The 24456-nt window shown below is 41.7% G+C and overlaps 1 protein-coding gene across 1 annotated transcript; it reads left to right on the top strand.

Annotated features, from left to right (window-relative positions):
• Positions 1–929: 929 nt before the first annotated feature.
• Positions 930–23099, top strand: LOC120065510 (zinc finger and BTB domain-containing protein 34-like). The gene is made up of 4 exons (XM_039016604.1): positions 930–1121; positions 14252–15786; positions 18369–18374; positions 19518–23099. The coding sequence occupies exons 2-4, from the start codon at positions 14285–14287 to the stop codon at positions 19639–19641; spliced, it is 1632 nt and encodes a 543-aa protein (XP_038872532.1). The 5' UTR covers positions 930–1121; positions 14252–14284; the 3' UTR covers positions 19642–23099.
• The last annotated feature ends 1357 nt before the right edge of the window (positions 23100–24456 follow it).

Here is a 24456-nt window from a genome sequence, read left to right as displayed (position 1 = left end):
CATTCGACACATTCTATTTATATCATCAAATTGCTAGGCTCTGGGCAGGGCGTCGTTGGGCTGATAGGCACTGGGCACGATGTAGTTGGTAGCCATGGCGAGGATTGGAGCTCCGGTGGGGACACCAGGGAAACGGCCGCTAGAACCAGCGATGTCGATGTAAGGCAGAGGAGTGCCAGAGTCCACACCGTACTTGTTCAGCCCAGAGGCCATGATGAGGAAGGCAGCGGGGGTCTGATGTCCGCGGGGTGTAGCAGAGGATGTCAGGTTGTTGCTTTGCAGAATATCCTCATACTCAGACTTCCCCTTATAGAAGTCATAGTCCTCACGCAAGATGTGTTTTTTTTAAACCTTTATTCAACTAGGAAAATCAGTTAAGAACAAATTCTTATTTACACTTACGGCCAAACCCGGATGACGCTGGGCCAATTGTGCGACGCCCTATGGGACTGCCAATCACGGCCGGATGTGATGCTGCCTGGATTCGAACAGAGAACCTCCCCGCTTTCTGCCACTGATGGGCATTGCCAGAGCGATGGGCAGCACCGTTGTCCATGATGATAGAGTAGTTGGGTCCCATGGCATGTCCTGTCAGAGTGGCGATGGTAAACAGCTCAGGAGACACCTCACGTACCGCCTTCTCTCTCATCTCACAAAACAGGTCGACCATCACCATGCGTCCATCAGCATCTGTGTTCCCTACATGAACCCTGCGACTCGCACCGGACACCACCAACTAGGTAGCAGCCCATAGCATCTCTCGCCATTGAATATAAGCGGTTGACGTCAATAACCCTCATCGAATATTCAAAAATAATTACAATAATGCAAAGAAAGAATAGGCGGGAGCTTGACAGCCCGCGGTGCCGCTTTGTGGACAACGACTCCGATTGCTAGGGCGGAGGGACATGCATCTTGCCATTATATCCATACTATTTGGTATCTCGTCATTATATCCAAATCTCTGCCCAGACAGAATCATTGGCAGGTCGGGCTCGAAACATAATACACTTCCGGTTGCATAAAAGAATTGCAGCTACTGACACAGCTGGAGTGGGGGAGGCCTTCCACTAGTGAAAGCGAGCTACTGGGGGGAATGGGCGACGTTTGATCGGGAAAAGGTGAGTTTGACAGAGTAAAAACATTGATTTGGACACTAATCGAATATAACCTCATCGTCAAAACGTTGCTGCTTGTGTCATTTTGGTGAAAAAGGTTCCACTCTAGCAGCGCGCGCTAACTGTTCAACGTGGGTAACGTTAGGTAGCGCATACGCCTAGCACATTTTTGGGGAATTTGCCTGTTCTCTTCGATATCTGTTAAGAGCCATGGTCTCAGCCCGTACAGGTTTGTTCTGTATTACATAGCTTGCTTAATATTCAAACACTAACGTTAGCCAAATTACGTCAATTAGACCTAGTTAGCTGGCTAACCAACATTAACTTATTTTGGCTAGTCCCAAGTGTGTCAGTCTTGTGTTTTTATGCCGTAGGATGTAGCCACTTAGAAGCTAGGTAGCCTGTCAGAATTTGTTGCAGGCTGACGTTAACGTCCGTTCGGGCGGCAGCAAACTTTGCTCGACTCTAGACAGACAGACACGGAATAATGCCGTTGCAACTTTTCGAAGCTAATGTCTGTCTCGTTAGCTACTTTTCTAATTCTAGTGGGAGCTAACGTTTGCTCAAATCAAACTTTTTCTCAACAGGATTATCTTGTCAGTGTATCAAGATAACGCCCAGTTCATGTAGCTAACGTTAGTTCATTCCATTTCATGTGCATGGATCCAAAGCAATGGCGCTATTGCATTATTAACGTTCGTGTTTTTGTGGAAATGGGAAGGTCGATTGCCTTTAGGTAGGTAGGTGACATTTGTGGGGAAATACTGTGGAACAAGTAACTAATAAACTAGCTATCTAGCTAGTATCTAACTAAATTACTGTGTTGCAAGTAAAGTTACCTAGTCTCCTGCATTGTCAGTTGATAGTTAGCTAGGCATTTAGCTAAATAGCATGCAAATTAGCTGCACTGATTGTAAACAAACATTGTAACAGTAATACAGAAATATAAAATGTAGGCTATTGGCTTAAACACACGATGGGTCTGTTTTTTCGGTAGTCAACTTTACATGGAGCATCTGACCTTGAGAAAAGGCCAGGTAAAACCACTGGCGGTCTGGTTGTATGTTGTAAACACTAGTTATAGACATGATGTAAGGACACAGCAGTACAAAGTGCATTGTCATCTGGGGTCATCCAGTTCACCTGCATTCTCCTTTAATTCAAGGGTAGTTATATTAATTTGTCACAGTACAATTGTGTGTGTCCCTTTCACTAGCTAATGCACATACAATACTTTGTCTATAACTTGGACTTGGTCGAGCCATACCACAAACTCAAAGGGCAGTGCATTGTAATAGTTTATTTTTTTCATATGAAAGGGAAGACAGAAAAACAACACCCTAGAAGCCCATACAACCTTCTAGGGTTTTCTATTGTGCTGCAGTATTATAGGAGTTACTCAACCACTGAATATTTTCACTGCATGGCTTGTCAGAATATACAGACAAACCAATTAAGCCTTGTGCGTGAGTATTATTGACTTTGCACACATTAAACCCTGCATTTATAGTCATGGTTCTCATCAGGATAAGCTTTAAAAGGTTTTAGTCTGCCTCTGCCATCAGTGTTGATTGAGCAGTACAAGGGCAAGCTGCTAGGAATAGCCAGACGAAGGAGGTCTGGCTCTGAATAAAGCAGTAATAGCCTTGATGTGAGGTTCTCATTTTAATTCCTTTATCAAAACATATTTATTAACATGGTCTGTTTTGACATCTCAATGGTGAGTAGTTATTTAGGCTAAATATATGCTTGAAGTTGTATTGGGTCATCTGTTTTTGAGAACAGGTTAAGGAAGTTATAGTTATTACCAGTAGGCTAGTTAGCATAGTGTTGGATTTGCTCAGCTCAGTGCTCCGTTTGGGTGAGTATAAAAGAGAAGGATTTGACTTCTCTGCGCAACGACTTACAGGGAAGTAGTTTTTTGTTGTACTGATTAGACTATGACCAGCAAATAGGCCTATGCAAAGCCTGATTTCCCTTGCTAATTTTGTAATAGCCATTTTTTAATTAGGCCTTTGCTACTTGTAATTGTGCTGCAGTTATTCCACGGCAGCTTGGTTATCAGTTTCTGGTCATTGAAATGTTCTTTCCCCAAAGGCACTGGCCTGAACAGAGATGACTGAACGGAGATGGTACTCCTGTGTAGCTCAGTTGGTAGAGCATGGCGCTTGCAACGCCAGGGCTGTGGGTTCGATTTCCAAGGGGGACCAGTATTAAAATAGATGCACTCAGTACTGTAAGTCGCTCTGGATAAGAGCATCTGCTAAATTACGTAAATGTGAAAACATTTAAATGTAATGGCTGAATGGCGTGAATAGTAGTCCATGTCAGTAATTGAAATAAGCAGAGGTTAGAGTGATGACCTGCCAATAGAATGAGGCAGGTAGTGACATCCCAAGTGGGGTGTTATTTTCATGGTGTTGGTCGCATTTTGATTAGGCTAGTAGCTAAAGGATTGCGTTGTCTTCCAGTGCTTTTTCTCCAATGCATTGGGAATTCTAATAGGCCTGCTACACAGATGATAGGAGATTATAGGCTAATGGATAATGGAACTCTTTCTCATGTCTTACTCAACCCAGAAACCCAATTTCATGTGGGTCAGTGCTACATTTATTAATTCATTCCTTGTTATTTCCAATGCTCAAATTTAAAATACATCAATGTGCTTGCATGTTATGCTGCTCACACCAGGGCAGATAAGATAATCCCCACACATTATCCCCCTCCAAATTCACAAAATACATTTTTCTCAGAAGTCTCCCACTCGGGCAACAAATAGTCTGCAATCTCATATTGCTCTATCATGTCTTGCTTGGTTTTGGCTGCATGCTGTTTTGCAAAATACTGCTTATCTTGAAGTAAGCATTCTTTGCTTGTTTGCCAGTGCTGATGGGCAGGTTTTGGAGGTTGTCTTTGAAGTGTAGTCTTTTGTTCAGCCATAAGTCACAGGCCCACAATAGATTGGACCTTTCATTTTGGGCTTAATCAGACCTGCTAAACTAAAGTGAGTGTTTGTGTTTCCCATCCAGTCCATTTCAGCATTGCTTATGTGACCGGCACCCCTTTGGGTTCAGCTCAGCCACAGAGCATACATTCTTTGGCTGCCCTTCAACTTGGCTCTCAGTTCAGTTTGCAATGCATGGTGTTGGCAGAGGCCACTGATAGGTTTAATATGCATGCAATATTTGCAAGCCTCATGATGGCAGAGTGAAAATAATGTAAGACTGCACCTCCATTTTCCCTTTCTCTCCGTCTTGCTTCTTTCCCCCTCAGTCTCCTGTGCCAGGATGAGAACATATGGGTAGTGTGACAGGTGTCTTGGCAAGCCTTGGCAATTGGAGAAAGTGTTTTCGTTCTCAAACTGCTGACAGAAGATCATGCTGAATTGCCAGAGAGAGGCGGGCCGGGAGGGGGAGAGATGGGAGAGGGGCCGATGGATTGGGGGGGGGAAATAAAATTGTATTTGTCACATGCTTCGTAAACAACAGGTGTAGACTAACAGTGAAATGCTTACTTACGGCCCTTCCCAACAATCCAGAGAGAAAGAAAATAGAAAAGTAATAACACGTAATTATAAATACACAATGAATAATGATAACTTGGCTATATATATATGGGGTACTAGTACCGAGTCAATATGCAAAAGAGGGCAGAGCTGGAGAACGGTCTCAGACAAACCAGTTTTTGTCAAATTGCTCAGGCCAAGTGGCTAAAACAGGATACATTTGAGCAATTCCATATTAAGGTCAACCTGAGCATGAAAAAGTGAAATAGCTTACTTCCTAATTAAACTACTTTCATATTTACCTTGAATGTGTATATTTTGAAGTAAAGACTACATTTGACCTTTTATATTTGCCAAATTGAATGTTATTGTTACTACAAAGTAGGATACAAATTCTCAAAAGAAGTATTTTCAGTACTCGTTCTAAGCATAACGGATGTGACCGTTATGGACGCTTCATAACTTGATCAATGACTCACTAGTCAGCAACACTGCATAACACGATCATGATAGAATGTTTATGCCCTTCCTACTGCTTCCAAAGTGTGTTTATGTTTGCAAACAAGCTAACGGACAATTTTTATCTGTGTGTGTGATCTGTTTTGCATGTACTCACGTTCTCATATGAACTGCAATCATGCGTTGTGCTAACTGGAGCATTGCATGTGATCACATGGCATAATAAAGGTCTTAAATTGATAAACATAATTAAGATCTTAAAAATCCATAACAAAGTTTCACTGGTCATGCTGAGTTTGTTAACTTCCTTGAGTAACTACGGGTACCCCCCAGTGACAATATTGATCTGTATCTGTGTAGTCTGCAATGCGCATGCTTGTGAACTGCAGCTGTCAAGTCTCAGAATCTCTACGAAAGTGCAAACCCTGTGCCACTGGTAGATTATAATTCAATTATTTTAATTATTTTACTATTTCAGTAAGGAAAATCAAGAAGTTAACCCTTCATAGGAAAGACGATATAGTAGGGATGAGTGAGGAATGAGTCCAGCTAGCTCAAATAAACAAGGGAATGAAATGGGTGTATCAATCCTTGAGTCTAGGGTTAGAGGTATACACTGAGTCTACAAAACATTAAGAACACCTGTTCTTTCCATGTCTTACACTGGTCAGGTGTAGGCCATGATCCCTTATTGATGTCACTTGTTAAATTCACTTCAAATCAGTGTAGATGAAGGGGAGGAGACGGGTTAAAGATGGGGGTGCACCAATATTACATTTTGGCCGATTCTGATATTTTCCTTGCCAAAGAAAATGATACCAATATTTAACATTTTAGCAGCCTTTTAAGCATTCTAGTATAGTTGAACAAAGTGTCATGTTCATTTGATCAGTTAGGAACAGATTGCTTAATAACTTGTAAATTAGAAAAATGACACATCCATGAATGTATTTTATCGCACAACAGGTATTCGTGACACATATTTTAGCTGCCCCGCATTACAAAGATGGTTAAGTTGTTGGTGGCTCTTCTTACTATCCAATTTTGACTGTATGGAGAAACTTAAACATGCTTTGAAAGAAATATTGGTTTAAACTAAAATGCAGTTAATCAATTTAGCGTTGACTGCTTGAAAAAAAATTGTTGTCTCTAGGCTGTCATAAACTGCTATAAATGGCACAACTTAAACTTTTCAAATGTGCTCAACTGACTTGACTAGTAAAATGAGAGCTAATTTACAACACCAGCTCATCTTTCATTTAGGAATTTAAAAAAATATATACATACACAACTGCTTTGTTTTTAAATTAATTAAAAAATCTTGACCTACAGTGAGGGGAAAAGTATTTGATCCCCTGCTGATTTTGTACGTTTGCCCACTGACAAAGAAATGATCAGTCTATAATTTTAATGGTAGGTTTATTTGAACAGTGAGAGACAGAATAACAACAAAAAAATCCAGAAAAACACGTCAAAAATGTTATAAATTGATTTGCATTTTAATAAGGAAAATAAGTATTTGACCCCTCTGCAAAACATGACTTAGTACTTGGTGCCAACAAGGGTTTTGCCAATCACAGAGGTCAGACGTTTCTTGTAGTTGGCCACCAGGTTTGCACACATCTCAGGAGGGATTTTGTCCCACTCCTCTTTGCAGATCTTCTCCAAGTCATTAAGGTTTCGAGGCTGACGTTTGGCAACTCGAACCTTCAGCTCCCTCCACAGATTTTCTATGGGATTAAGGTCTGGAGACTGGCTAGGCCACTCCAGGACCTTAATGTGCTTCTTCTTGAGCCACTCCTTTGTTGCCTTGGCCGTGTGTTTTGGGTCATTGTCATGCTGGAATACCCACCCACGACCCATTTTCAATGCCCTGGCTGAGGGAAGGAGGTTCTCACCCAAGATTTGACGGTACATGGCCCCGTCCATCGTCCCTTTGATGCGGTGAAGTTGTCCTGTCCCCTTAGCAGAAAAACACCCCCAAAGCATAATGTTTCCACCTCCATGTTTGACGGTGGGGATGGTGTTCTTGGGGTCATAGGCAGCATTCCTCCTCCTCCAAACACGGCGAGTTGAGTTAATGCCAAAGAGCTCCATTTTGGTCTCATCTGACCACAACACTTTCACCGAGTTGTCCTCTGAATCATTCAGATGTTCATTGGCAAACCTCAGACGGGCATGTATATGTGCTTTCTTGAGCAGGGGGACCTTGCGGGCGCTGCAGGATTTCAGTCCTTCACGGCGTAGTGTGTTACCAATTGTTTTCTTGGTGACTAGGGTCCCAGCTGCCTTGAGATCATTGACAAGATCCTCCCGTGTAGTTCTGGGCTGATTCCTCACCGCTCTCATGGTCATTGCAACTCCACGAGGTGAGATCTTTCATGGAGCCCCAGGCCGAGGGAGATTGACAGTTCTTTTGTGTTTCTTCCATTTGCGAATAATCGCACCAACTGTTGTCACCTTCTCACCAAGCTGCTTGGCGATGGTCTTGTAGCCCATTCCAGCCTTGTGTAGGTCTACAATCTTGTCCCTGACATCCTTGGAGAGCTCCTTGGACTTGGCCATGGTGGAGAGTTTGGAATCTGATTGATTGCTCCTGTGGACAGGTGTCTTTTTATACATGTAACAAGCTGAGATTAGGAGCACCCCCTTTAAGAGTGTGCTCCTAATCTCATCTCGTTACCTGTATAAAAGACACCTGGGAGCCAGAAATCTTTTGGATTGAGAGCGGGTCAAATACTTATTTCCCTCATTAAAATGCAAATCAATTTATAACATTTTTTTACATGTGTTTTTCTGGATTTTTTTGTTATTCTGTCTCACTGTTCAAATTAACCTACCATTAAAATTATAGACTGATAATTTCTTTGTCAGTGGGCAAACGTACAAAATCAGCAGGGGATCAAATACTTTTTCCCCTCACTGTATACCTGCCATGAATGAACAATAGAAAAGCCATTGGTCTTAGTAAAATTGTTTCCAGTGACTCTAGATGGCTGGGCTACAATTAGAGGTCGACCAATTAATTAGGGCCGATTTCAAGTTTTCATAACAATCGGTAATCTGCATTTTTGGACACCGATCATGGCCGATTACATTGCACTCCACGAGGAGACTGCGTGGCAGGCTGACTACCTGTTATGCGAGTGCAGCAAGGAGCCAAGATAAGGTGCTAGCTAGCATTAAACGTATCTTATAAAAAACAATCAATCTTAACATAATCACTAGTTAACTACACATGGTTGATGATATTACTAGTTAATCTAGCTTGTCCTGCGTTGCCTATAATCGATGCGGTGCCTGTTAATTTATCATTGAATCGTAGCCTACTTGGCCAAAAGGGTGATTTAACAAGCGCATTCGCGAAAAAAGCACTGTCGTTGCACCAATGTGTACCTAACCATAAACATCAATGCCTTTCTTAAAATCAATACACAGAAGTATATTTTATTAAACCTGCATATTTAGTTAAAAATATGCAGGCAATATTAAACTAGGGAAATTGTGTCACTTCTCTTGCGTTCATTGCATGCAGAGTCAGGGTCGTTGCGAACTAATTTGCCAGAATTTTACGTAATTATGACATAACATTTAAGGTTGTGCAATGTAACAGGAATATTTAGACTTATGGATGCCACCCGTTAGATAAAATACGGAACGGTTCCGTATTTCACTGAAAGAATAAACGTTTTCGAAATGATAGTTTCCGGATTTGACCATATTATGACCTAAGGCTCGTATTTCTGTGTGTTATTATGTCATAATTAAGTATATAATTTGATATTTGACTGAGCGGTGGTAGCCAGCAGCAGGCTCGTCAGCATTTATTCAAACAGCACTTTCGTGTGTTTGCCAGCAGCTCTTCGCTGTGCTTCAAGCATTGAGCTGTTTATGACTTCAAGCCTATCAACTCCCGAGCTAGTTAGCAGGGTGCGTGCTAATAGCCTTTCAATCGGTGACGTCACTCGCTCTGAGACCTCGAAGAAGTTGTTCCCCTTGCTCTGCAAGGGCCGCGGCTTTTGTGGAGCGATGGGTAACGATGCTTCGAGGGTAGCTGTTGTCGATGTGTTCCTGGTTCGAGCCCAGGTAGGGGCGAGGAGAGGGACGGAAGCTATACTGTTACACTGGCAATACTAAAGTGCCTATAAGAACATCCAATAGTCAAAGGTATATGAAATACAAATGGTATAGAGAGAAATGGTCCTATAATAACTACAACCTAAAACTTCTTACCTGGGAATATTGAAGACTCATGTTAAAAGGAATCACCAGCTTTCATATGTTCTCATGTTCTGAGCAAGGAACTTAAACGTTAGCTTTTTTACATGGCACATATTGCATTTTTACTTCTCCAACACTTTGTTTTTGCATTATTTAAACCAAATTGAACATGTTTGATTATTTATTTGAGGCTAAATTGATTCTATTGATGTATTATATTAAGTTAAACTAAAAGTGTTCATTCAGTATTGTTGTAATTGTCATTATTACAAATAATTAAATACATGTTAAAAAATCTGCTTTTTTTGGTCCTCCAATAATCGGTATCGGCGTTGAAAAATCATAATCGCTCGACCTCTAGTTACAATATGACTGCCCATTTACAATTTTAACATTTGGGGTTAGTTTTTCTTCACAAAGAAGACCTGCTCGGCTTTGTTACGAGAGTCTGTTTCTGAAAAGGCTGCACTGAAAAGTCTGCTGCACTGAAAAGGCGCTCACTGTCCACCCTAGTACACCCTAGTACATAGAGCACCAAGATACTTGCGTTTCCATCTTGTCCAGCTGTGTCTGTAACATTTCACGTAAACCCTGTTTCTTGTCTGCATCAAAGTAGCGGTCCTTGTATCGAGCATGGTGGCGACACAGTAAAGAGGCTCAGAGAGAATACCACCGAATCACATGTTCACAGCGAGTACTTTTGTAAGTTTTAACTCCACGGTCTGTTGGAAGTTTTGTTGAGCAGGCGTTTTAATGCCATGACAGAGGGTATCACGTCTGCTGCAGACGCAGTTGAAGAGCTTATTTCTCGAGTCAGTTGTTTGAATGGATCTAGGATTGTGTTCATGTTTTCAATGAGTCCACTGGTTTGTACTGATGTGTTGCATGTAACTCATAGTCAGCTGCGTACACGCCAAGCACTCATTTTTGTTCCAGCAGGTTCTCCATGTAAAAAGTACTGTTCCTTCTGGTGGAAACGTCTTGTTTAAGCCTTTTCGTTTTCACTCTAAGCTGCTCCTGTATTGCTTGCAGGTGGCTGTATGCTAGCTGTGAGTGTTTAAAATTACCCACTATCTTCCTAACTTGCCACTGTGTCAGATATGCTGTGTTGGGCCAAAACACCTTCGTTCACAGCATGTGTGCCATGCATGGAAAACTGGCGACTCCGCATTCTTCAAAAGCCTTTGTCATGTTACATGCATTATCACGTAGCACATCGTGTACTTTGTTCTTGGGGATTTCAAACATGTTCTCAAATGCCATTGAAATGGCAGCAGCAGTAAGAGAACCAGCACATTCTTGAGCATGCAATATGGCTTTCCTCAGTACGAAATCCTCGTCGACCCACTGTGCTGTCAGACTCAGCATGCTCATGGGGCTGACATCGCTGGTCCAAATGTCAGTTGTGAAGCTAGTAGCAGTGACGCCCATAGCCAGTAGCTCGCTGATGTGCGATTCAACAATACTGTGTAACTCCGGTAGGGAAACATCTGAAAAATAGTGCCTACTTGGTAGTGTGTACTGGTGCTCGACCAGTCGACGAAAGCCAACATCATCCACAACAGAGAACGGTTGATTGTCAATGGCAATGAATTCCATTATCTTGGTGTTAATGGATTTCACCTTTGAGTTGTCTCGCTGAAATGTTTTTACTCTTTCAAATGACTGCTCGACTTGAACTTGTTTAGTTGTTGGAAGTGTGCGCCTAGTTTTTTTTCTGCTTTTGTCCTAGGTAGTCGCTGAACGTCTGGGGGATGATGCACTTTCAAATGAGTAATTAGGTTTGTGGTATTGAAAGATTTCACTTTCTCCCCTCTGGAAATAATAGCTGCACAAACGTTGCATATGGCCTTTTTGTTATCTTCCTTTGAAACTTCGAAATAGATCCACACCGCAGACATTGTGGGTTAGGTTTGGAATGCTGTGTTGCACGTGTAGCGCTGTATTTTTTTGTGGCTTCATTACGTCACCTACCTACGTTATCCAGGTATGCACGTCAGCTTTGACATCGGTTTTGCACATCGGCGTTAAACTAGACAATACGGTTGAGGCCCGATGTTGGCATTTTTGGCTAATATCGGCCGATTGTGATATTCTCACTGATATATTGTGCATCCCTAGTTAAAGAAGGATTTTAAGCCTTGAGACATGGATTGTGTATGTGTGCTATTCAGAGGGTGAATGGACAAGACAAAAAATATAAGTGCCTTTGAATGGGATATTGTAGTAGGTGCCAGGCGCACCGGTTTGTGTCAAGAACGGCACACAATTGGCCCAGCATCGTTAGGGGAGAGTTTGGCTGGGATAGACTGTCATTGTAAAATAAGAATTTGTTCTTAACTGACTTGCCTAGTTAAATAAATGTTAAATCTTTTTTTTTTTATGCACCGCTGCTGGGTTTCACACTCAAGTTTCCCGTGTGTATCAAGAATGATCCACCACACAAAGGACATCCAGCCAACTTGACACAACTGGGGGAAGCATTGGAGTCAACATGGGCCAGCATCCCTGTGGAACGCTTTCGACACCTTGTAGAGTCCATGCCCGGACGAATTGAGGCTGTTCTTTGGGCGAAGGGGGGTGCAATTTAATTAGGAAGGTGTTCCTAATGTTTGGTATACTCAGTGTATATACAGGCAGTTTGTGGGATTGGTAACAGATAAAGACTGACTGATGCTGTTGAAATGCAGTTCTTGAGGAGAAACGACCACACAGGATTTGTGTACATCTTGCCAGCCAAGAATGACAAGGCTTGGGTGGCTGCAGGTCAAGTTGTCCAGTCCCTGTGTCCTTTTGTGGACAACGGGGAGGGGGTTTCATAGAGCCTATGCTGGCAGATTAAAGGGTGTGAGATTAACACAAAGCATGAGTTTATTTAAAAAACTTTTGAGTTTGAGTTTTTGTATGTTTATTCTGTTACTCAATAGGTGATTTGACAACATTTTAATATTTTTAATAAAACATTAATGATCTAGAATAAAATTACTAAAACTTTGTACATTTGAAATGGTTTGCAGTTTCATTTGCGGTCTGTCTTTTGGGACCCTGTCACATCCATAACATTTTCCTCTAGTGTTATTGTGAAAGTGCAAATATTTCTATAATTGTTGAGGTATTGTTGAGGTATGCAGCACTCTAATTCAGAATGAAAGTAGAGTTTTTCCAAATGAAGAATTCTGAATTAATTTTCTAGCACATTTGTGCATTTATGGTTGCTTAATTAAGATGGGACACATGAGTGCACTTTGATAGCCTATGCAATAACTATTCAAGATACTGGTTATTTCTTTAATATATAAACAGTTATTTCGCACAGCGTCACCTCCATAACAGAGAATCTCCCATGCATAACGGTACATTTTCCTTTCTAATGTATATGTAACAATTTTTATATTTTCATCATTGTTGTTTTTGTGTGTAGCCAAGCCATTCTTTCAAAGTGGCTATTAATATTTTACCCTAAGACTTTGAGATTGACTTTAGCTGGTGTCTCCATTCTCCCAAAAATGGCTGTCCATTTCCCTCACATAAGTTTTGTTGTTCCGTTACTTTCAAAGTGGAATTACTTAGAATTTTGTAGTTTTGTATCTACGCTTCCCCTATAGGGTTCTACAAATGTCTCACAGAATTGATAAGTCAATTCTGTGAGACATTTTGTTTCTCATTCTGTGTGGAAATGTCACATACATAACACTGGAATTTCCCATTTGGCTCATTGCATTGGTAATTACGGTGCACTGGCCTGCATTTTCAACCCTCAGAGGGTGGTTAAGGTATTTCCATCTATGTTGTAGGCTACAGCATTTTTCTTTTGATCTCCTTAACAAAGCAGTGTTCAGTGCTACTCTGGGTGTGACGAAGTGACTTTCTGACATTTACAGCTAGGCTGGGCTGGCTACCACTTTCTTGCCAAATAACCAGATTTTCGTCTTTCTTTGCCAAAACATATAAAACAACATGCTAGTGTAATTAAAATGCAGAAATGCTTTTAGAATACATTCTATTCCACATGGAGGACTACAGTTCTTGTCATATTCCTTCTAATTACTAATTTCAAATTGTGTCAGACTACCATGCTGCAGCACTGTCTATCTGTTCTGACCTCCAAGGTTTAAGGGCCTGCTTTGTTCGTGCTGTGAGGATTTTCACTCCAGATGAAACATCTGCTTGTATTTTTTGTTGTCGTTAGTTGTTTTTCCTGTGGTGCATATTACTTGTTTTCTGAGTGCTTTTGTGTGTTGAACTTGTGCACTCCCAACACTAAAGACATCCTGAAATGGGTGGAATGAATATGCTCTTGCATGCCATCTCCAAACTTGGATGAGGCTGCAGTTATCCCTACAGTCATTCCTTTGGCAAATTACTGTGAAATTGCCCAGCTGCTGAATGGATCTTATTTCAAATCCAGATTTCCAAATTGTTCTCTTACGAGAGTCAGTCGGGTCAATGCTGAACTAGGCTTTGACTCTCAATGCCTATTACTGTAGTATGTCAAATGCACAACATTTTTGCCCAGGCGATTCTTATCTGAATAAACGCTATATATATTTTAGAAAATATACCTTTTTCTGGCAAAGAATGAGAGGTTAGTCTAACTTGTACTGGCCATTTTGAAAGCATACAGTATCTTCTCAGGCCAGTGTGAATGTGAAATTCTATTGGCTGTAGCCAGGTTTCTTAGTGTTGGCATATTTCTGGCACAGACAGCCAAAGTTTGCTCATGAAGCATGCTTGTTGCTATTTGGCTGTTGTGGCACACCATGACTCTATTTGTAAAATATCTAAAATGAACCTCAATGTTAACTGTCAATGTTCTTTCGTATATTTTGTATGTGAAAATGAAACTTGAAATGCACTAGTCACTAAACTGACTGCATGCAGGTGTTCTCAGATATATCCTGATTCTTGGTCCTAATGATTGTTTTGTTTTATTTTCTGTTTCTGCCAGGTTGTCTACAAACTGGTAAGCCATATCCAAGAGATGGATAACGGCAGCGCCTACATAGAGTTTGACGTGCCAGAGTTCAGCAACACCGTCCTCAACCAGCTCAACGACTTGCGTCTGCAGGGGAAGCTATGTGACATTATCGTTCACATCCAGGGCCAGCCGTTCCGGGCCCACAAGGCCGTGCTGGCGGCCAGCTCGCCGTACTTCCGCGACCACTCAGCCCTGGGAACCATGAGCGGCCTGTCCATCTCCGTCATCAAGAACCCTGAGGTGTTTGAGCAGCTGCTGGCCTTCTGCTACACTGGCCGCATGTCCCTGCAGCTCAAAGATGTCATCAGCTTCCTCACAGCAGCCAGCTTCCTGCAGATGCAGGCCGTCATCGACAAGTGCACCCAGATCCTGGAGGGAATCCACTCCAAGATCAGCAGCGCCACCAGCCCAGTCGAGGGCTCCCAGGCCAGCCGCAACGGTGTTAAAGACAGCAGCCTCTTCATCAACCCCACACAGATCTCTCCCCCGTACTACTCCAGACTCAGCATAGAGGCCCGCTCTGAGCTAGCAGCAGGGAAAGGCCATGGCAGGGCGCGGCACCAGGAGGAGGGCCAGTCAGACCGCCGCAGCAGTGACGGTGTGTCAGAGCAGGAGGCAGCCACGGAGGGAGAGACTGAGCAGGTGGAGCTGATTGGGAAGGACGGCCAGGTGACAGACGTGCATGTGAAGCTGGAAAAGACGGACCGGCCCAGCTACTCCGACAGCTCCTCGGCAGGCGACGATGGCTACCACACAGAGCTGGTGGATGGAGAGCAGGTGCTGGCTGTCAGTGTGGGCTCCTATGGTCCTGTCATCCAGGCAGCTGGCTACACTTACTCAGGCCTGTCATCTCCCTGCTTCGTGAGCCTCAGCAGCTCCAGCCCCTCCCGCTCCATGCTCAGTGGCTTCAGGGGCGGCCGGGCCAGAGCCAAGCGCCCCCCTGTAGCCGTCCCAGCAGAGGTCCTGAGTCAGATCAAACCAGGAAACGCAGAGGACAGCAGCGAAGCAGTGTTGGGTCAAGCAGGCTTTGAGAATGACGTCCAGGAACGGAGCCTGCGCAGCCAGTGGTATCCCTACAATGAGAGGCTCCTCTGCATCTACTGCGGCAAGTCCTTCAATCAGAAGGGCAGCCTGGACCGCCACATGCGCCTGCACATGGGAATCACACCCTTCGTCTGCAAGTTCTGCGGCAAGAAGTACACTCGCAAGGACCAGCTGGAGTACCACATCCGCGGCCACACGGACAACAAGCCCTTCCACTGTCAGATCTGTGGCAAGTGCTTCCCTTTCCAGGGAACCCTCAACCAGCACTTGAGGAAGAAGCACTTGGGGGCCACAGAGGGCACCAATCACATGGACTCTCCAGAGAGGACGGAGGGGAGCTCTGGTCAGAAAGACCCAGAGGATGCCTCTGAGGGGATGGCCTTTGAGACGCAGTATGCTGAGGAGGCTCCGGCCACCGACATGGAGGAGAGCTCAAAGTGTAGCCCCGAGGAAGCCCAGGTGTGATTTTTAGGCCCCTGTTCTGGTTGAGGAAGCTTTAACATGTTTTCATATTTTTTTTATTTTTTTTTATGTTTAGGATTTCTTTTGGAAGCGGCTCCTTCAAATGTTGAACCTACCTTGTACTTCCAGGTTTTCTGCCTGTCCATTTTAGTGAAAGTAGAAACATAGAAGAAGAAAAGAAAAGGGTGCTTTTTAAAAATCAGATTATTTCAAAAGGAAGGAGAATCAACTTGCTATTGATAAGGTGGCCTCAATAATCAAGGCCTCCTTGTTGTTTTTGTTTTCTCTTTAATCTTTCCATGTTTTTTAAACATATTTACAGAGTAATATAGGCATGTTGCAATAATTGATATTATGAAAGCTCTGCTGCTTGTCACAAGTTTTTACCTGACCTGTTTTTGCACATGTGGCCAAAGGTGGTCACTTTACTCACAAGGAATTATTTTTCTGCAAGTGCAAAGCTTCATGTGACATATCTGTTCAATACCTCATGATACAACTACATACTCATAACAGACAGTATTTTATGAAACTCCACCAGGTTCTACCTCATAGCTAAGAACCTAACAGGAACAGAAGTGTTTTCTGTTTAAAAAAACAAACAGTTTTGTTTTAGGATCTATGTGTTATATTTGCCAAACTCTAAGCAGAACAATCCTCAGTCTCAACACAAAGCCTTGATACTGTAGACTAATGTTCCTTGCTGGTTGTATGAACTCTGGACCTTGTCCATCAGTTCATGGTCAACAAGGATGTAATGTGGTCGAAGAAAGGATTTGCTATATTTAAGCAATAAGACCTGAGGAGGTGTGGTATAAGGTTAGTATACCACGGTTAAGTGCTCTTCTTACGCACGACGCAACGTGGAGTATATTGGCCATATACCACAAACCCTTGAGGTGCCTTGTTGCTATGATAAACTGCTTACCAATGTAATTAGAACATGTAAAAATATTTTAGGGGTCATACCCATGGTATATGGTCTGATATACCATAGCTTTCAGCAAATCAGCATTCAGGGCTCAAACCACCCACTTTATAATGGTGTAAAAGAAATATAAAGTATGTTGTGTGTTTGCATTGAGCAAGCTCAAGGACAGTGGATAGAGTACAATAATAGAACACAATACATTACATGATTTCCACTGTCTGTATAGCCAAGATCTAGTTTGCTTTTCAGAACACACAGGAGCAGATTCCACTTATCTGGATCTTTTTTTACCCAGTGAAGGTCACATGCAGTTGGCCACGGTGTGTTTTACAGATGTGATTCTATCTATTAATCGACATGGGATCAATGATTGAGCCTGACACTGAAGTCATTGGAGTGTCTTCCATTCTGATGGTGTTTTAGTTAATTATTCTCAACCTGTTTATGTGAAACTGTTTTTTTAATCTGTGTGGAGATGATGCTCAGTGCAGAGTTCCCCTCATTAGCTTGGCACAGCAGGCGCAGCGCTGCCCTGGATCTGTGCATGGAATCAATATGCTCACAGTATGCAAACAGGGAGAAGAAGGGAATATCCGCCATCTTGTCATGGCATTTTTCTGTTCACTCCATTTCATGAGAACTCTTGTTCTGCTCTCTTGTTTTCATTTACTGTTTCTGCCCTTTCCTGATCAGACGTAACCTTTGAGATGAGGGGATAAAATGGGAAAGCGCATAGTCTCATTGATGCTTCATTAGAAATTAAGAGATTGATGGCCAGATGGTAGAGGGTTGTGAGAGAAGGTTGTGAACCAAAGTAATGGTGCACTTTTTGTGAGTAGAATAGTGGCAGTTAGGCCTATGTTAATTTTTTACATGTTTTTAAGAGCAGTGGTGACTGGTGACCATCAGTTTATTCTGTGAAAAAAATAGGCTTTTTAATAGTCAATGATCAAATTATTACTGCATCAGTCAGTGTAAGTCCATTTGACAACAGATTGGTAGCTAGCTTTTTCAGTGTGAATTGGTAAATAATAATCAAAGGGCACTGCTGGCATTGGTGATGGTGCTCTGCTTGTTTAGAGATTAGCTGGGCTCTCAGGGCTCAGCAGTTGGATGAATGTCATTTGACCACATTTCACTACTTTTGTTAAAGATTTCATTTTTCATATCGTCATAAGTCACTAATGCACACAATATGGTTGGGATGGGAGGTAGGCTATGTTTGTCAGATATATATTGCATTACATGGCTAAGCATTGCAATGCACAATGCCATGGCATAGTTTAGGTGGCGAACGGGATTTCAATATTCTTATTGTGTGAAAATGCTTCTAAGTGCAGTAGTTTTTAATAATATGGGCCTAAATTTTGATAATTATTGCTCTAAAGTCCTAGCCCAGATCAAGCTCTTTATTTGGTAGATGCGGTTAAGATCAGGTGGAAAGCTGATCCTTAAAAATCACTTTTTGGCGACAGTAATTTTGCTCCATTACCCCTCTGCTTGCTGACTTGCTATTTCAGCAGTGAGTTGCCTTCCTTGTATCCTTCTATCTTTTAGTTTTTACACATGAACACACAAAACCATAATTACAGTATTGCAAGGAGCTAGCAGGCTCACTGTTTAGAGAGAAATGTCCCGAAAAGCCCAGAGGTCCAGGTGGGTGCGGACAAAATCATTTCCTCTTCATTTAATGTAGCACCACCATTTACTATGCCTGTTTGTTATTTTTCGGTTGTTTGCTGCATCTTTTATCACATTACCAACCCCTTGCCTTTGGCAGAACTTGGTTTCATTATTTTGCTGTGATTTTGTTTTCATATTGGTGTCGTGCAGTTTTGCATGTATTTCCATATTGTGTAATGTTAGGTCACCAATGCAGTCTTTTCTCCACTGAATGCTCACTACACAAGTGGTTGGCTCATTGTTTCACCAGATGCTGTTGGAAACTGTTCCGTTTACAACCAAAAGGACCTTTCTGTGATTCAGTGCGCTATCTGATTCACTGTCTCCATGTCTTGTTGCTGGTCAGTGACAGGCCCTTCCCTTTTTGTTTTATTTTTGTATTTCTCCATCAACAGAACATATGCTTGACAGTGTTGTCCAAAGTCAGCCACAATCTATTGTTCTCTGTCTAAATGCCTGCTAGGCTAAGTCTTGGATATTTATGTTATGCTCTGTGTGGTAATGCACTCTGCACATTTGCAGAACCATCTCTGTAAAGTCTTAACCCTGCTCTTATTGAATCTGTCCCTCTGTCCCCCTACTGATTTAGAGTTGGGAATCGACACTGAACAAAGTTATAAATGCAACCATTTTTGATTTTACTGAGTTACTGTTCATATAAGGAAATCAGTCCATTTAAATGTATTCATTAGGCCCTAATCTATGGATTTCACATGACTGGTAATACAGATATGCATCTGTTGGTCACAGATACCTTAAAAAAAAAGGGTAGGGACTTGGATCAGAACCAATCCGTGTCTGGTGTGACCACCGTTTTGCCTCGTGTAGTGTGACAAATCTCCTTCGCATAGAGTTGATCAGGCTGTTGATTGTGGCATGTGGAATTTTTTCACACTCTTCTTCACTGGCTGTGCGAAGTTGCTGGTAATTGCCGGGAACTGGAACACGCTGTCGTACACGTCGATCCAGAGTATCCCAAACATGCTCAATGGGTGACATGTCTGGTGAGGTAATGGAATTATGTACAGCACCACAATGGGCCTCAGTATTTAAGCATGCTATCTCTGTGCATTAAAATTGCCATTGATAAAATGCAATTGTGTTTGTTGTCCTTAGCTTGTCTGCCAATACCACAACCCCAGCCCCACCACGGTACACTCTGTTCACAACGTTGATATCAGCAAACCGCTGGCCCACACGACACCATGCACGCGTTCTGCAATCTGCGCGGTACAGTTGAAACCGGGATTCATCCGCGAAGAGCACACTACTCCAGTGTGCCAATGGTCATCGAAGGTAAGCATTTGCCCACTGAAGTCGGTTACGATGCTGAACTGCAGTCAGGTCAAGACCCTGGTGAGGACCACGAGCACGCACATGAGCTTCCCTGAGGCAGTTTCTGCAGAAATGTTTCGCAAACCCACAGTTTCATCAGCTATCCTGGTGGCTGGTCTCAGACGATCCCGCAGGTGACGATGCCGGCTGTAGATGTCCTGGGATGGCGTGGTTACACGTGGTCTGCGGTTGTGAGGCCGGTTGAATATACTGCCAAATTCTCTTAAAGGACGGAGGCGGCTTATGATAGAGAATTAACATTGAATTCTCTGACAACAGCTCTAGTGGACATTCCTGCAGTCAGTATGCCAGTTGCACGGTCCATCAACTTGAGACGTGGCATTGTGTTGTGACGCAGCTGTACATTTTAGTGGCTTTTTTATTGTTCACAGCACAAGGTGCACCTGTGTAATGATCATGCTTTTTGATATGCCACACCTGTCAGGTGGATGGATTATCTTGGCAAAAGGAGAAATGCTCACCAACAGGGATGTAAACACATTTGTGCACATTTTGTTTTTTGAAAAAAGCTTGTTGTGCTTATGGGAAATTTCTGGGGTCTTTTATTTCAGCTCATGGAACATGGGACCAACACTTTACATGTTGCATTCATATTTTTGTTCATTGTACTTTACCATGTAAAAATATGGTCCTTAATAGGTTATTGTGCCAGGAGTCAAATCAAAGGTTTCCCTGTGGATAATTCTCCAAAGACGTGGAGATGGGCCAACAATACATTGGGCCAACAAGAGGCATGATGAGTTTTCTAGATAATACTTTTTTTCCCCAGTTCCTTGCTATTTCCAACTGATGGTCTTGTTACAACACACTGCAGTTGAATCCCACATAGGATGTTGCCAGATATGATAGTCATATCATGAAAGAAATGTATGAAGCCATAAGTACTAAAATTGAGATTGTTTCATTGTCATTTTAAGATGCCAACCATACAAATCCTAGAAATATTTTAAAGAAAAATAAGCTTTTGAATCTTGATCTGTGCCTTGCCATACAAACTATCACTAGCTGTATATCCCTGTGGATATAAAGCATCTGACACTTACAGTAGACATTTGTTTTGTGCCTGCCTTCAATGGAAAGAATAAAAGGATCGAGGACAAAGTATATCTATTGATAAAGTACTGTTGATTTTCTTCACTTTTAATTTGGATTTTTTTTAAAATTGTAATCGTTTATGCAAAAATGAAATGTCTACAAGGGAATAGGCACGGATAATCATGTCTGAGATACATGCCCATGTTGCTCTCTTAAGTTAGCAGGGTAATGGGCACCTCGTTTTTAGTCAGCCATACCATTTCCTTGTCATCAGACCCTTTTTGATACTTGTATCCATTTGATAATGTGATGGATTGTGTTTTGTTATATCGTGACTTGCATGGCATCTAATCACAGTCATGAGCTGTTCTGTTCCTCTCTCCAGAGGCTGTTTTGTATGTATACTGTATCCTTTCTGTTAGCACTGAGGACTATCTAAGATCTCCTTCAGTCTCAGAGAGAGGAGAGTACAGCTAGACTCTTCCCTCTCAAGATTAATTTTGTTACATCTGGCCAGGGGGACAGCAGGTAAAAACAAAGTGCAAATGTGCTCAGTTATAGCTGTTTTGCACATCACTCACATCACCCACACAATTGTTTAGAAATGCTGATTGCAGTTTTTGGAACTTAACGTTAGTTCTTGTTTTTGTCTCATCTGGCATATACTTAGAAATAGCATAACCTGTCTTTTGATACATTCATATTCCAGAGGGATATATCATTCTAGTCTCCCCTTTTTAAGGGATTACTTTATCTTTAGGGACTATTTTTCCCCTTAAATGGTGCTTTTAGTCTGGTCAGGTTATTTATTGATTTTTATATACAAAAGACTATATACATGCATATATATATATATACATTATAGGGGGATGGAGGGGTAATTTTGTTTAAATGCTTTCATAAACTTAAGTTACTAATACCACAACACTCACCAACCAACTGAACCTGACACTTGTTTGCATTCACTCTGTTTGTTCAAAACTATTCATATTAAAGGCGGGGGAGCGATATTTGTGGGCCAGAAGTAATCAAAACGAAGTGTTTACAGGGAAGGCTGTTGGACTACTTTTTGAATTTGCAGCTCGTTCGATTACTTTTTTTAAACTGATTAACTTCAGGTAGTTTATGAACACTGATATAGATTTCCATAGCTTCTCAGCCTTTCTCCACTGTGTAATATACAAAAGCAATAACCTTTTTTTAAGGGGATATATTGGTATCAATGAGACTAATCTAGTTCTTGGCCTGTCACTTCTCAAACAAAAGCTGAATGTCAGGGAGCTGTAGAACTAAAGTAGGTCGAGGACAATTTGATATAGATTTATTTTTATATATTTTGTGAATCTTTGGACCGGGTAGGTGAAAATGCTCATTAGGTGAGACTGGTATTGCTGGTCTTTTTAAGTAGGCATCCAAAGCCGAAAACTATCAGTGAACTGAAATGCAAAGCTAAACATGTGATTCCGTCAAACCCCAATGCCACTGGTTTTAAAGTTGCACCTCCATCTGTGTCAAATACTGAAAGGGATTTTGGGCTCCACAGCCACATAGTGGGAGTGGCAATCTGTTTCATTCTAAAAAAAATTCAAGGTCTTCCCTTTCCCCTCGAGTACTGAGACTATAGTTTTAGCGGGTCAGAGTGGAAGTGGTCAGTGCTGCTTTAACTAAATGTTTAGACTGACCTGTTTCATTCTCTTTGATGTGAAACTCCTTGGTCTCTCACATTCTGTGGTATCTGGTTAAGTATGTGGTCATATGGCAAAAAACTAAGTAGAACTCAGGGTTTATACTAGTGTTATAAAGTGGTCACGCTGGGCATACAGCTCGTGTGTAGAATTCAACGTGCACTTATATTCAGGTGGGGAAACAAATCCTCAGTCAGTGGTTCCCAAACATTCTGCCTCAAGGGTCTCACTGAACCCATGTTTTCCATTCCCACTCTGCATGCATGTGACGAGCTTCAATGCTGAGGAACAGGGGAGACCTTTTAGTTTGGCCCATTGTCCGTCCACCTGCCTCTAGTCCGTTCTACATACAACCACACAACCCAACTGTGAACCTCAACTCTACTGTTTTGTACAATGATGAAGTAAATGAAGCTAGCTAGAGCTGATGCTTTAACTGTTAACTTGCCATTTCTGAATTTATTTTATAGCATGAAAAATATATTTATTCAAATTATATTTTACTCATCATTCTGTGCTGCTTTATTTTGGTTCATAAGCTTGTAAATTGCTTTTTTATGATACTATGAAATGTCAAAAGAAAATGTGTTTTTATTTGTAAAATAAAGATGCTCATTTGGCACTCTCTTGTCCAGTAATTTTATTGTACTAAAGGTGGAGGCGAGCACGTTGTAGGTGAGACATTGTTGGGTGAAGAAACTGCAGATACGACCTGGCCAGCAGAGGGACATCACACACTCCTCATTTGCTGCTGCTACTGTTTGTTTTTCTCTTATCTATCCTGATGTATAGTCACTTTACCCTGCCTTCGAGTACATATCTACCTCAACTACCTCGTACCTCTGCAGATTGATATGGTACTGGTACTCCCTGAATATAACTCCATTCTTGTGTATTTTATTTTGCTTACAATTTATTTTCTACACCAGTTGTATTCGGCGCATGTGACATAACATTTTATTTTAAAAATGTAGATGTTGCACACGAACACTAGCTACATTACCGAAGATTTTCTTTTTTAAATGACTACTAGACCGTTTTTTTTACTGAATTCAAGCAGTCACTCACTAGCCAGGTTTCCATCCAAACAATTCATGAGGATGAATTACCTGATGCATGAAAAGTCATTACCTGGCTGATGGTAGTGACACAATTTGTTCGTTCGACATGGTGGGATCTTTTTGTGTCGGTAAAATGAATTATGCGAGAAATGACAGTGGAAACAACTTTATGCTCATATTTATAGAATAACCATATCGAAATTAACTTGGAGTCACGCAATGTTGTGGTCCACATGAAATGTTATTAACGTTGTAGTGTCTTAGCTCTTATTACTAATTTATGTAACAAAGACTCCGAATATAAGAAAGTGAACTGTAGCTTCAAAATTACTAAAACTAGTTAGTACAAGAATAACAGAGCAAAAGACTGCGCATGACCAAGGGCGCTCCGTTTTTAAAGGGGACATCAGTAATTAACAGAACATAACAAACTCACAGGGTTGTGAAAGTGCACTTGATATGCTTGATGCTCCTTTAAATGTAGGTAACCTACCCGTACTGTAGCTGTGAGGTGTTGGCTAGAGCGCACGTGCCAAGGCCAGAGTGGGCACGTTTGCTATATAACGCAACAGTTTGTGACAAAACCCATCAGTGTTGTTGAAAATGTGATGGGAACACATTTAACTTTTATTTTTCATTACTACATAGGAAATGTAACCTCAAAAGGTATTTTTATGTGCTCTACGTCATCACGCACAGACGTTTGTCCACAATAAGTCAGTTTGATGGAAACATCTCTATTGGGAAAATATTTAATTTTATGTAGATTTTAGAATATTCGCATGAAAATCTGTAGCAAATTGGATGTAAACCTAGCTACTGACTTTTATCCGCAGGCATTGCGATAATGATTTCTCTCGCGCAACACAAAAGCAAGTGCATCATGCAACACGTTGATCATCATGTGCATGCTGTTAT

The sequence above is a fragment of the Salvelinus namaycush genome, chromosome 1 (assembly GCF_016432855.1).
Source record: "Salvelinus namaycush isolate Seneca chromosome 1, SaNama_1.0, whole genome shotgun sequence".
NCBI lineage: Eukaryota > Metazoa > Chordata > Actinopteri > Salmoniformes > Salmonidae > Salvelinus > Salvelinus namaycush.
The sequence above is the reverse complement of the archived record's forward strand: the minus strand, read 5'-3'. Positions and strand labels throughout refer to the sequence as shown.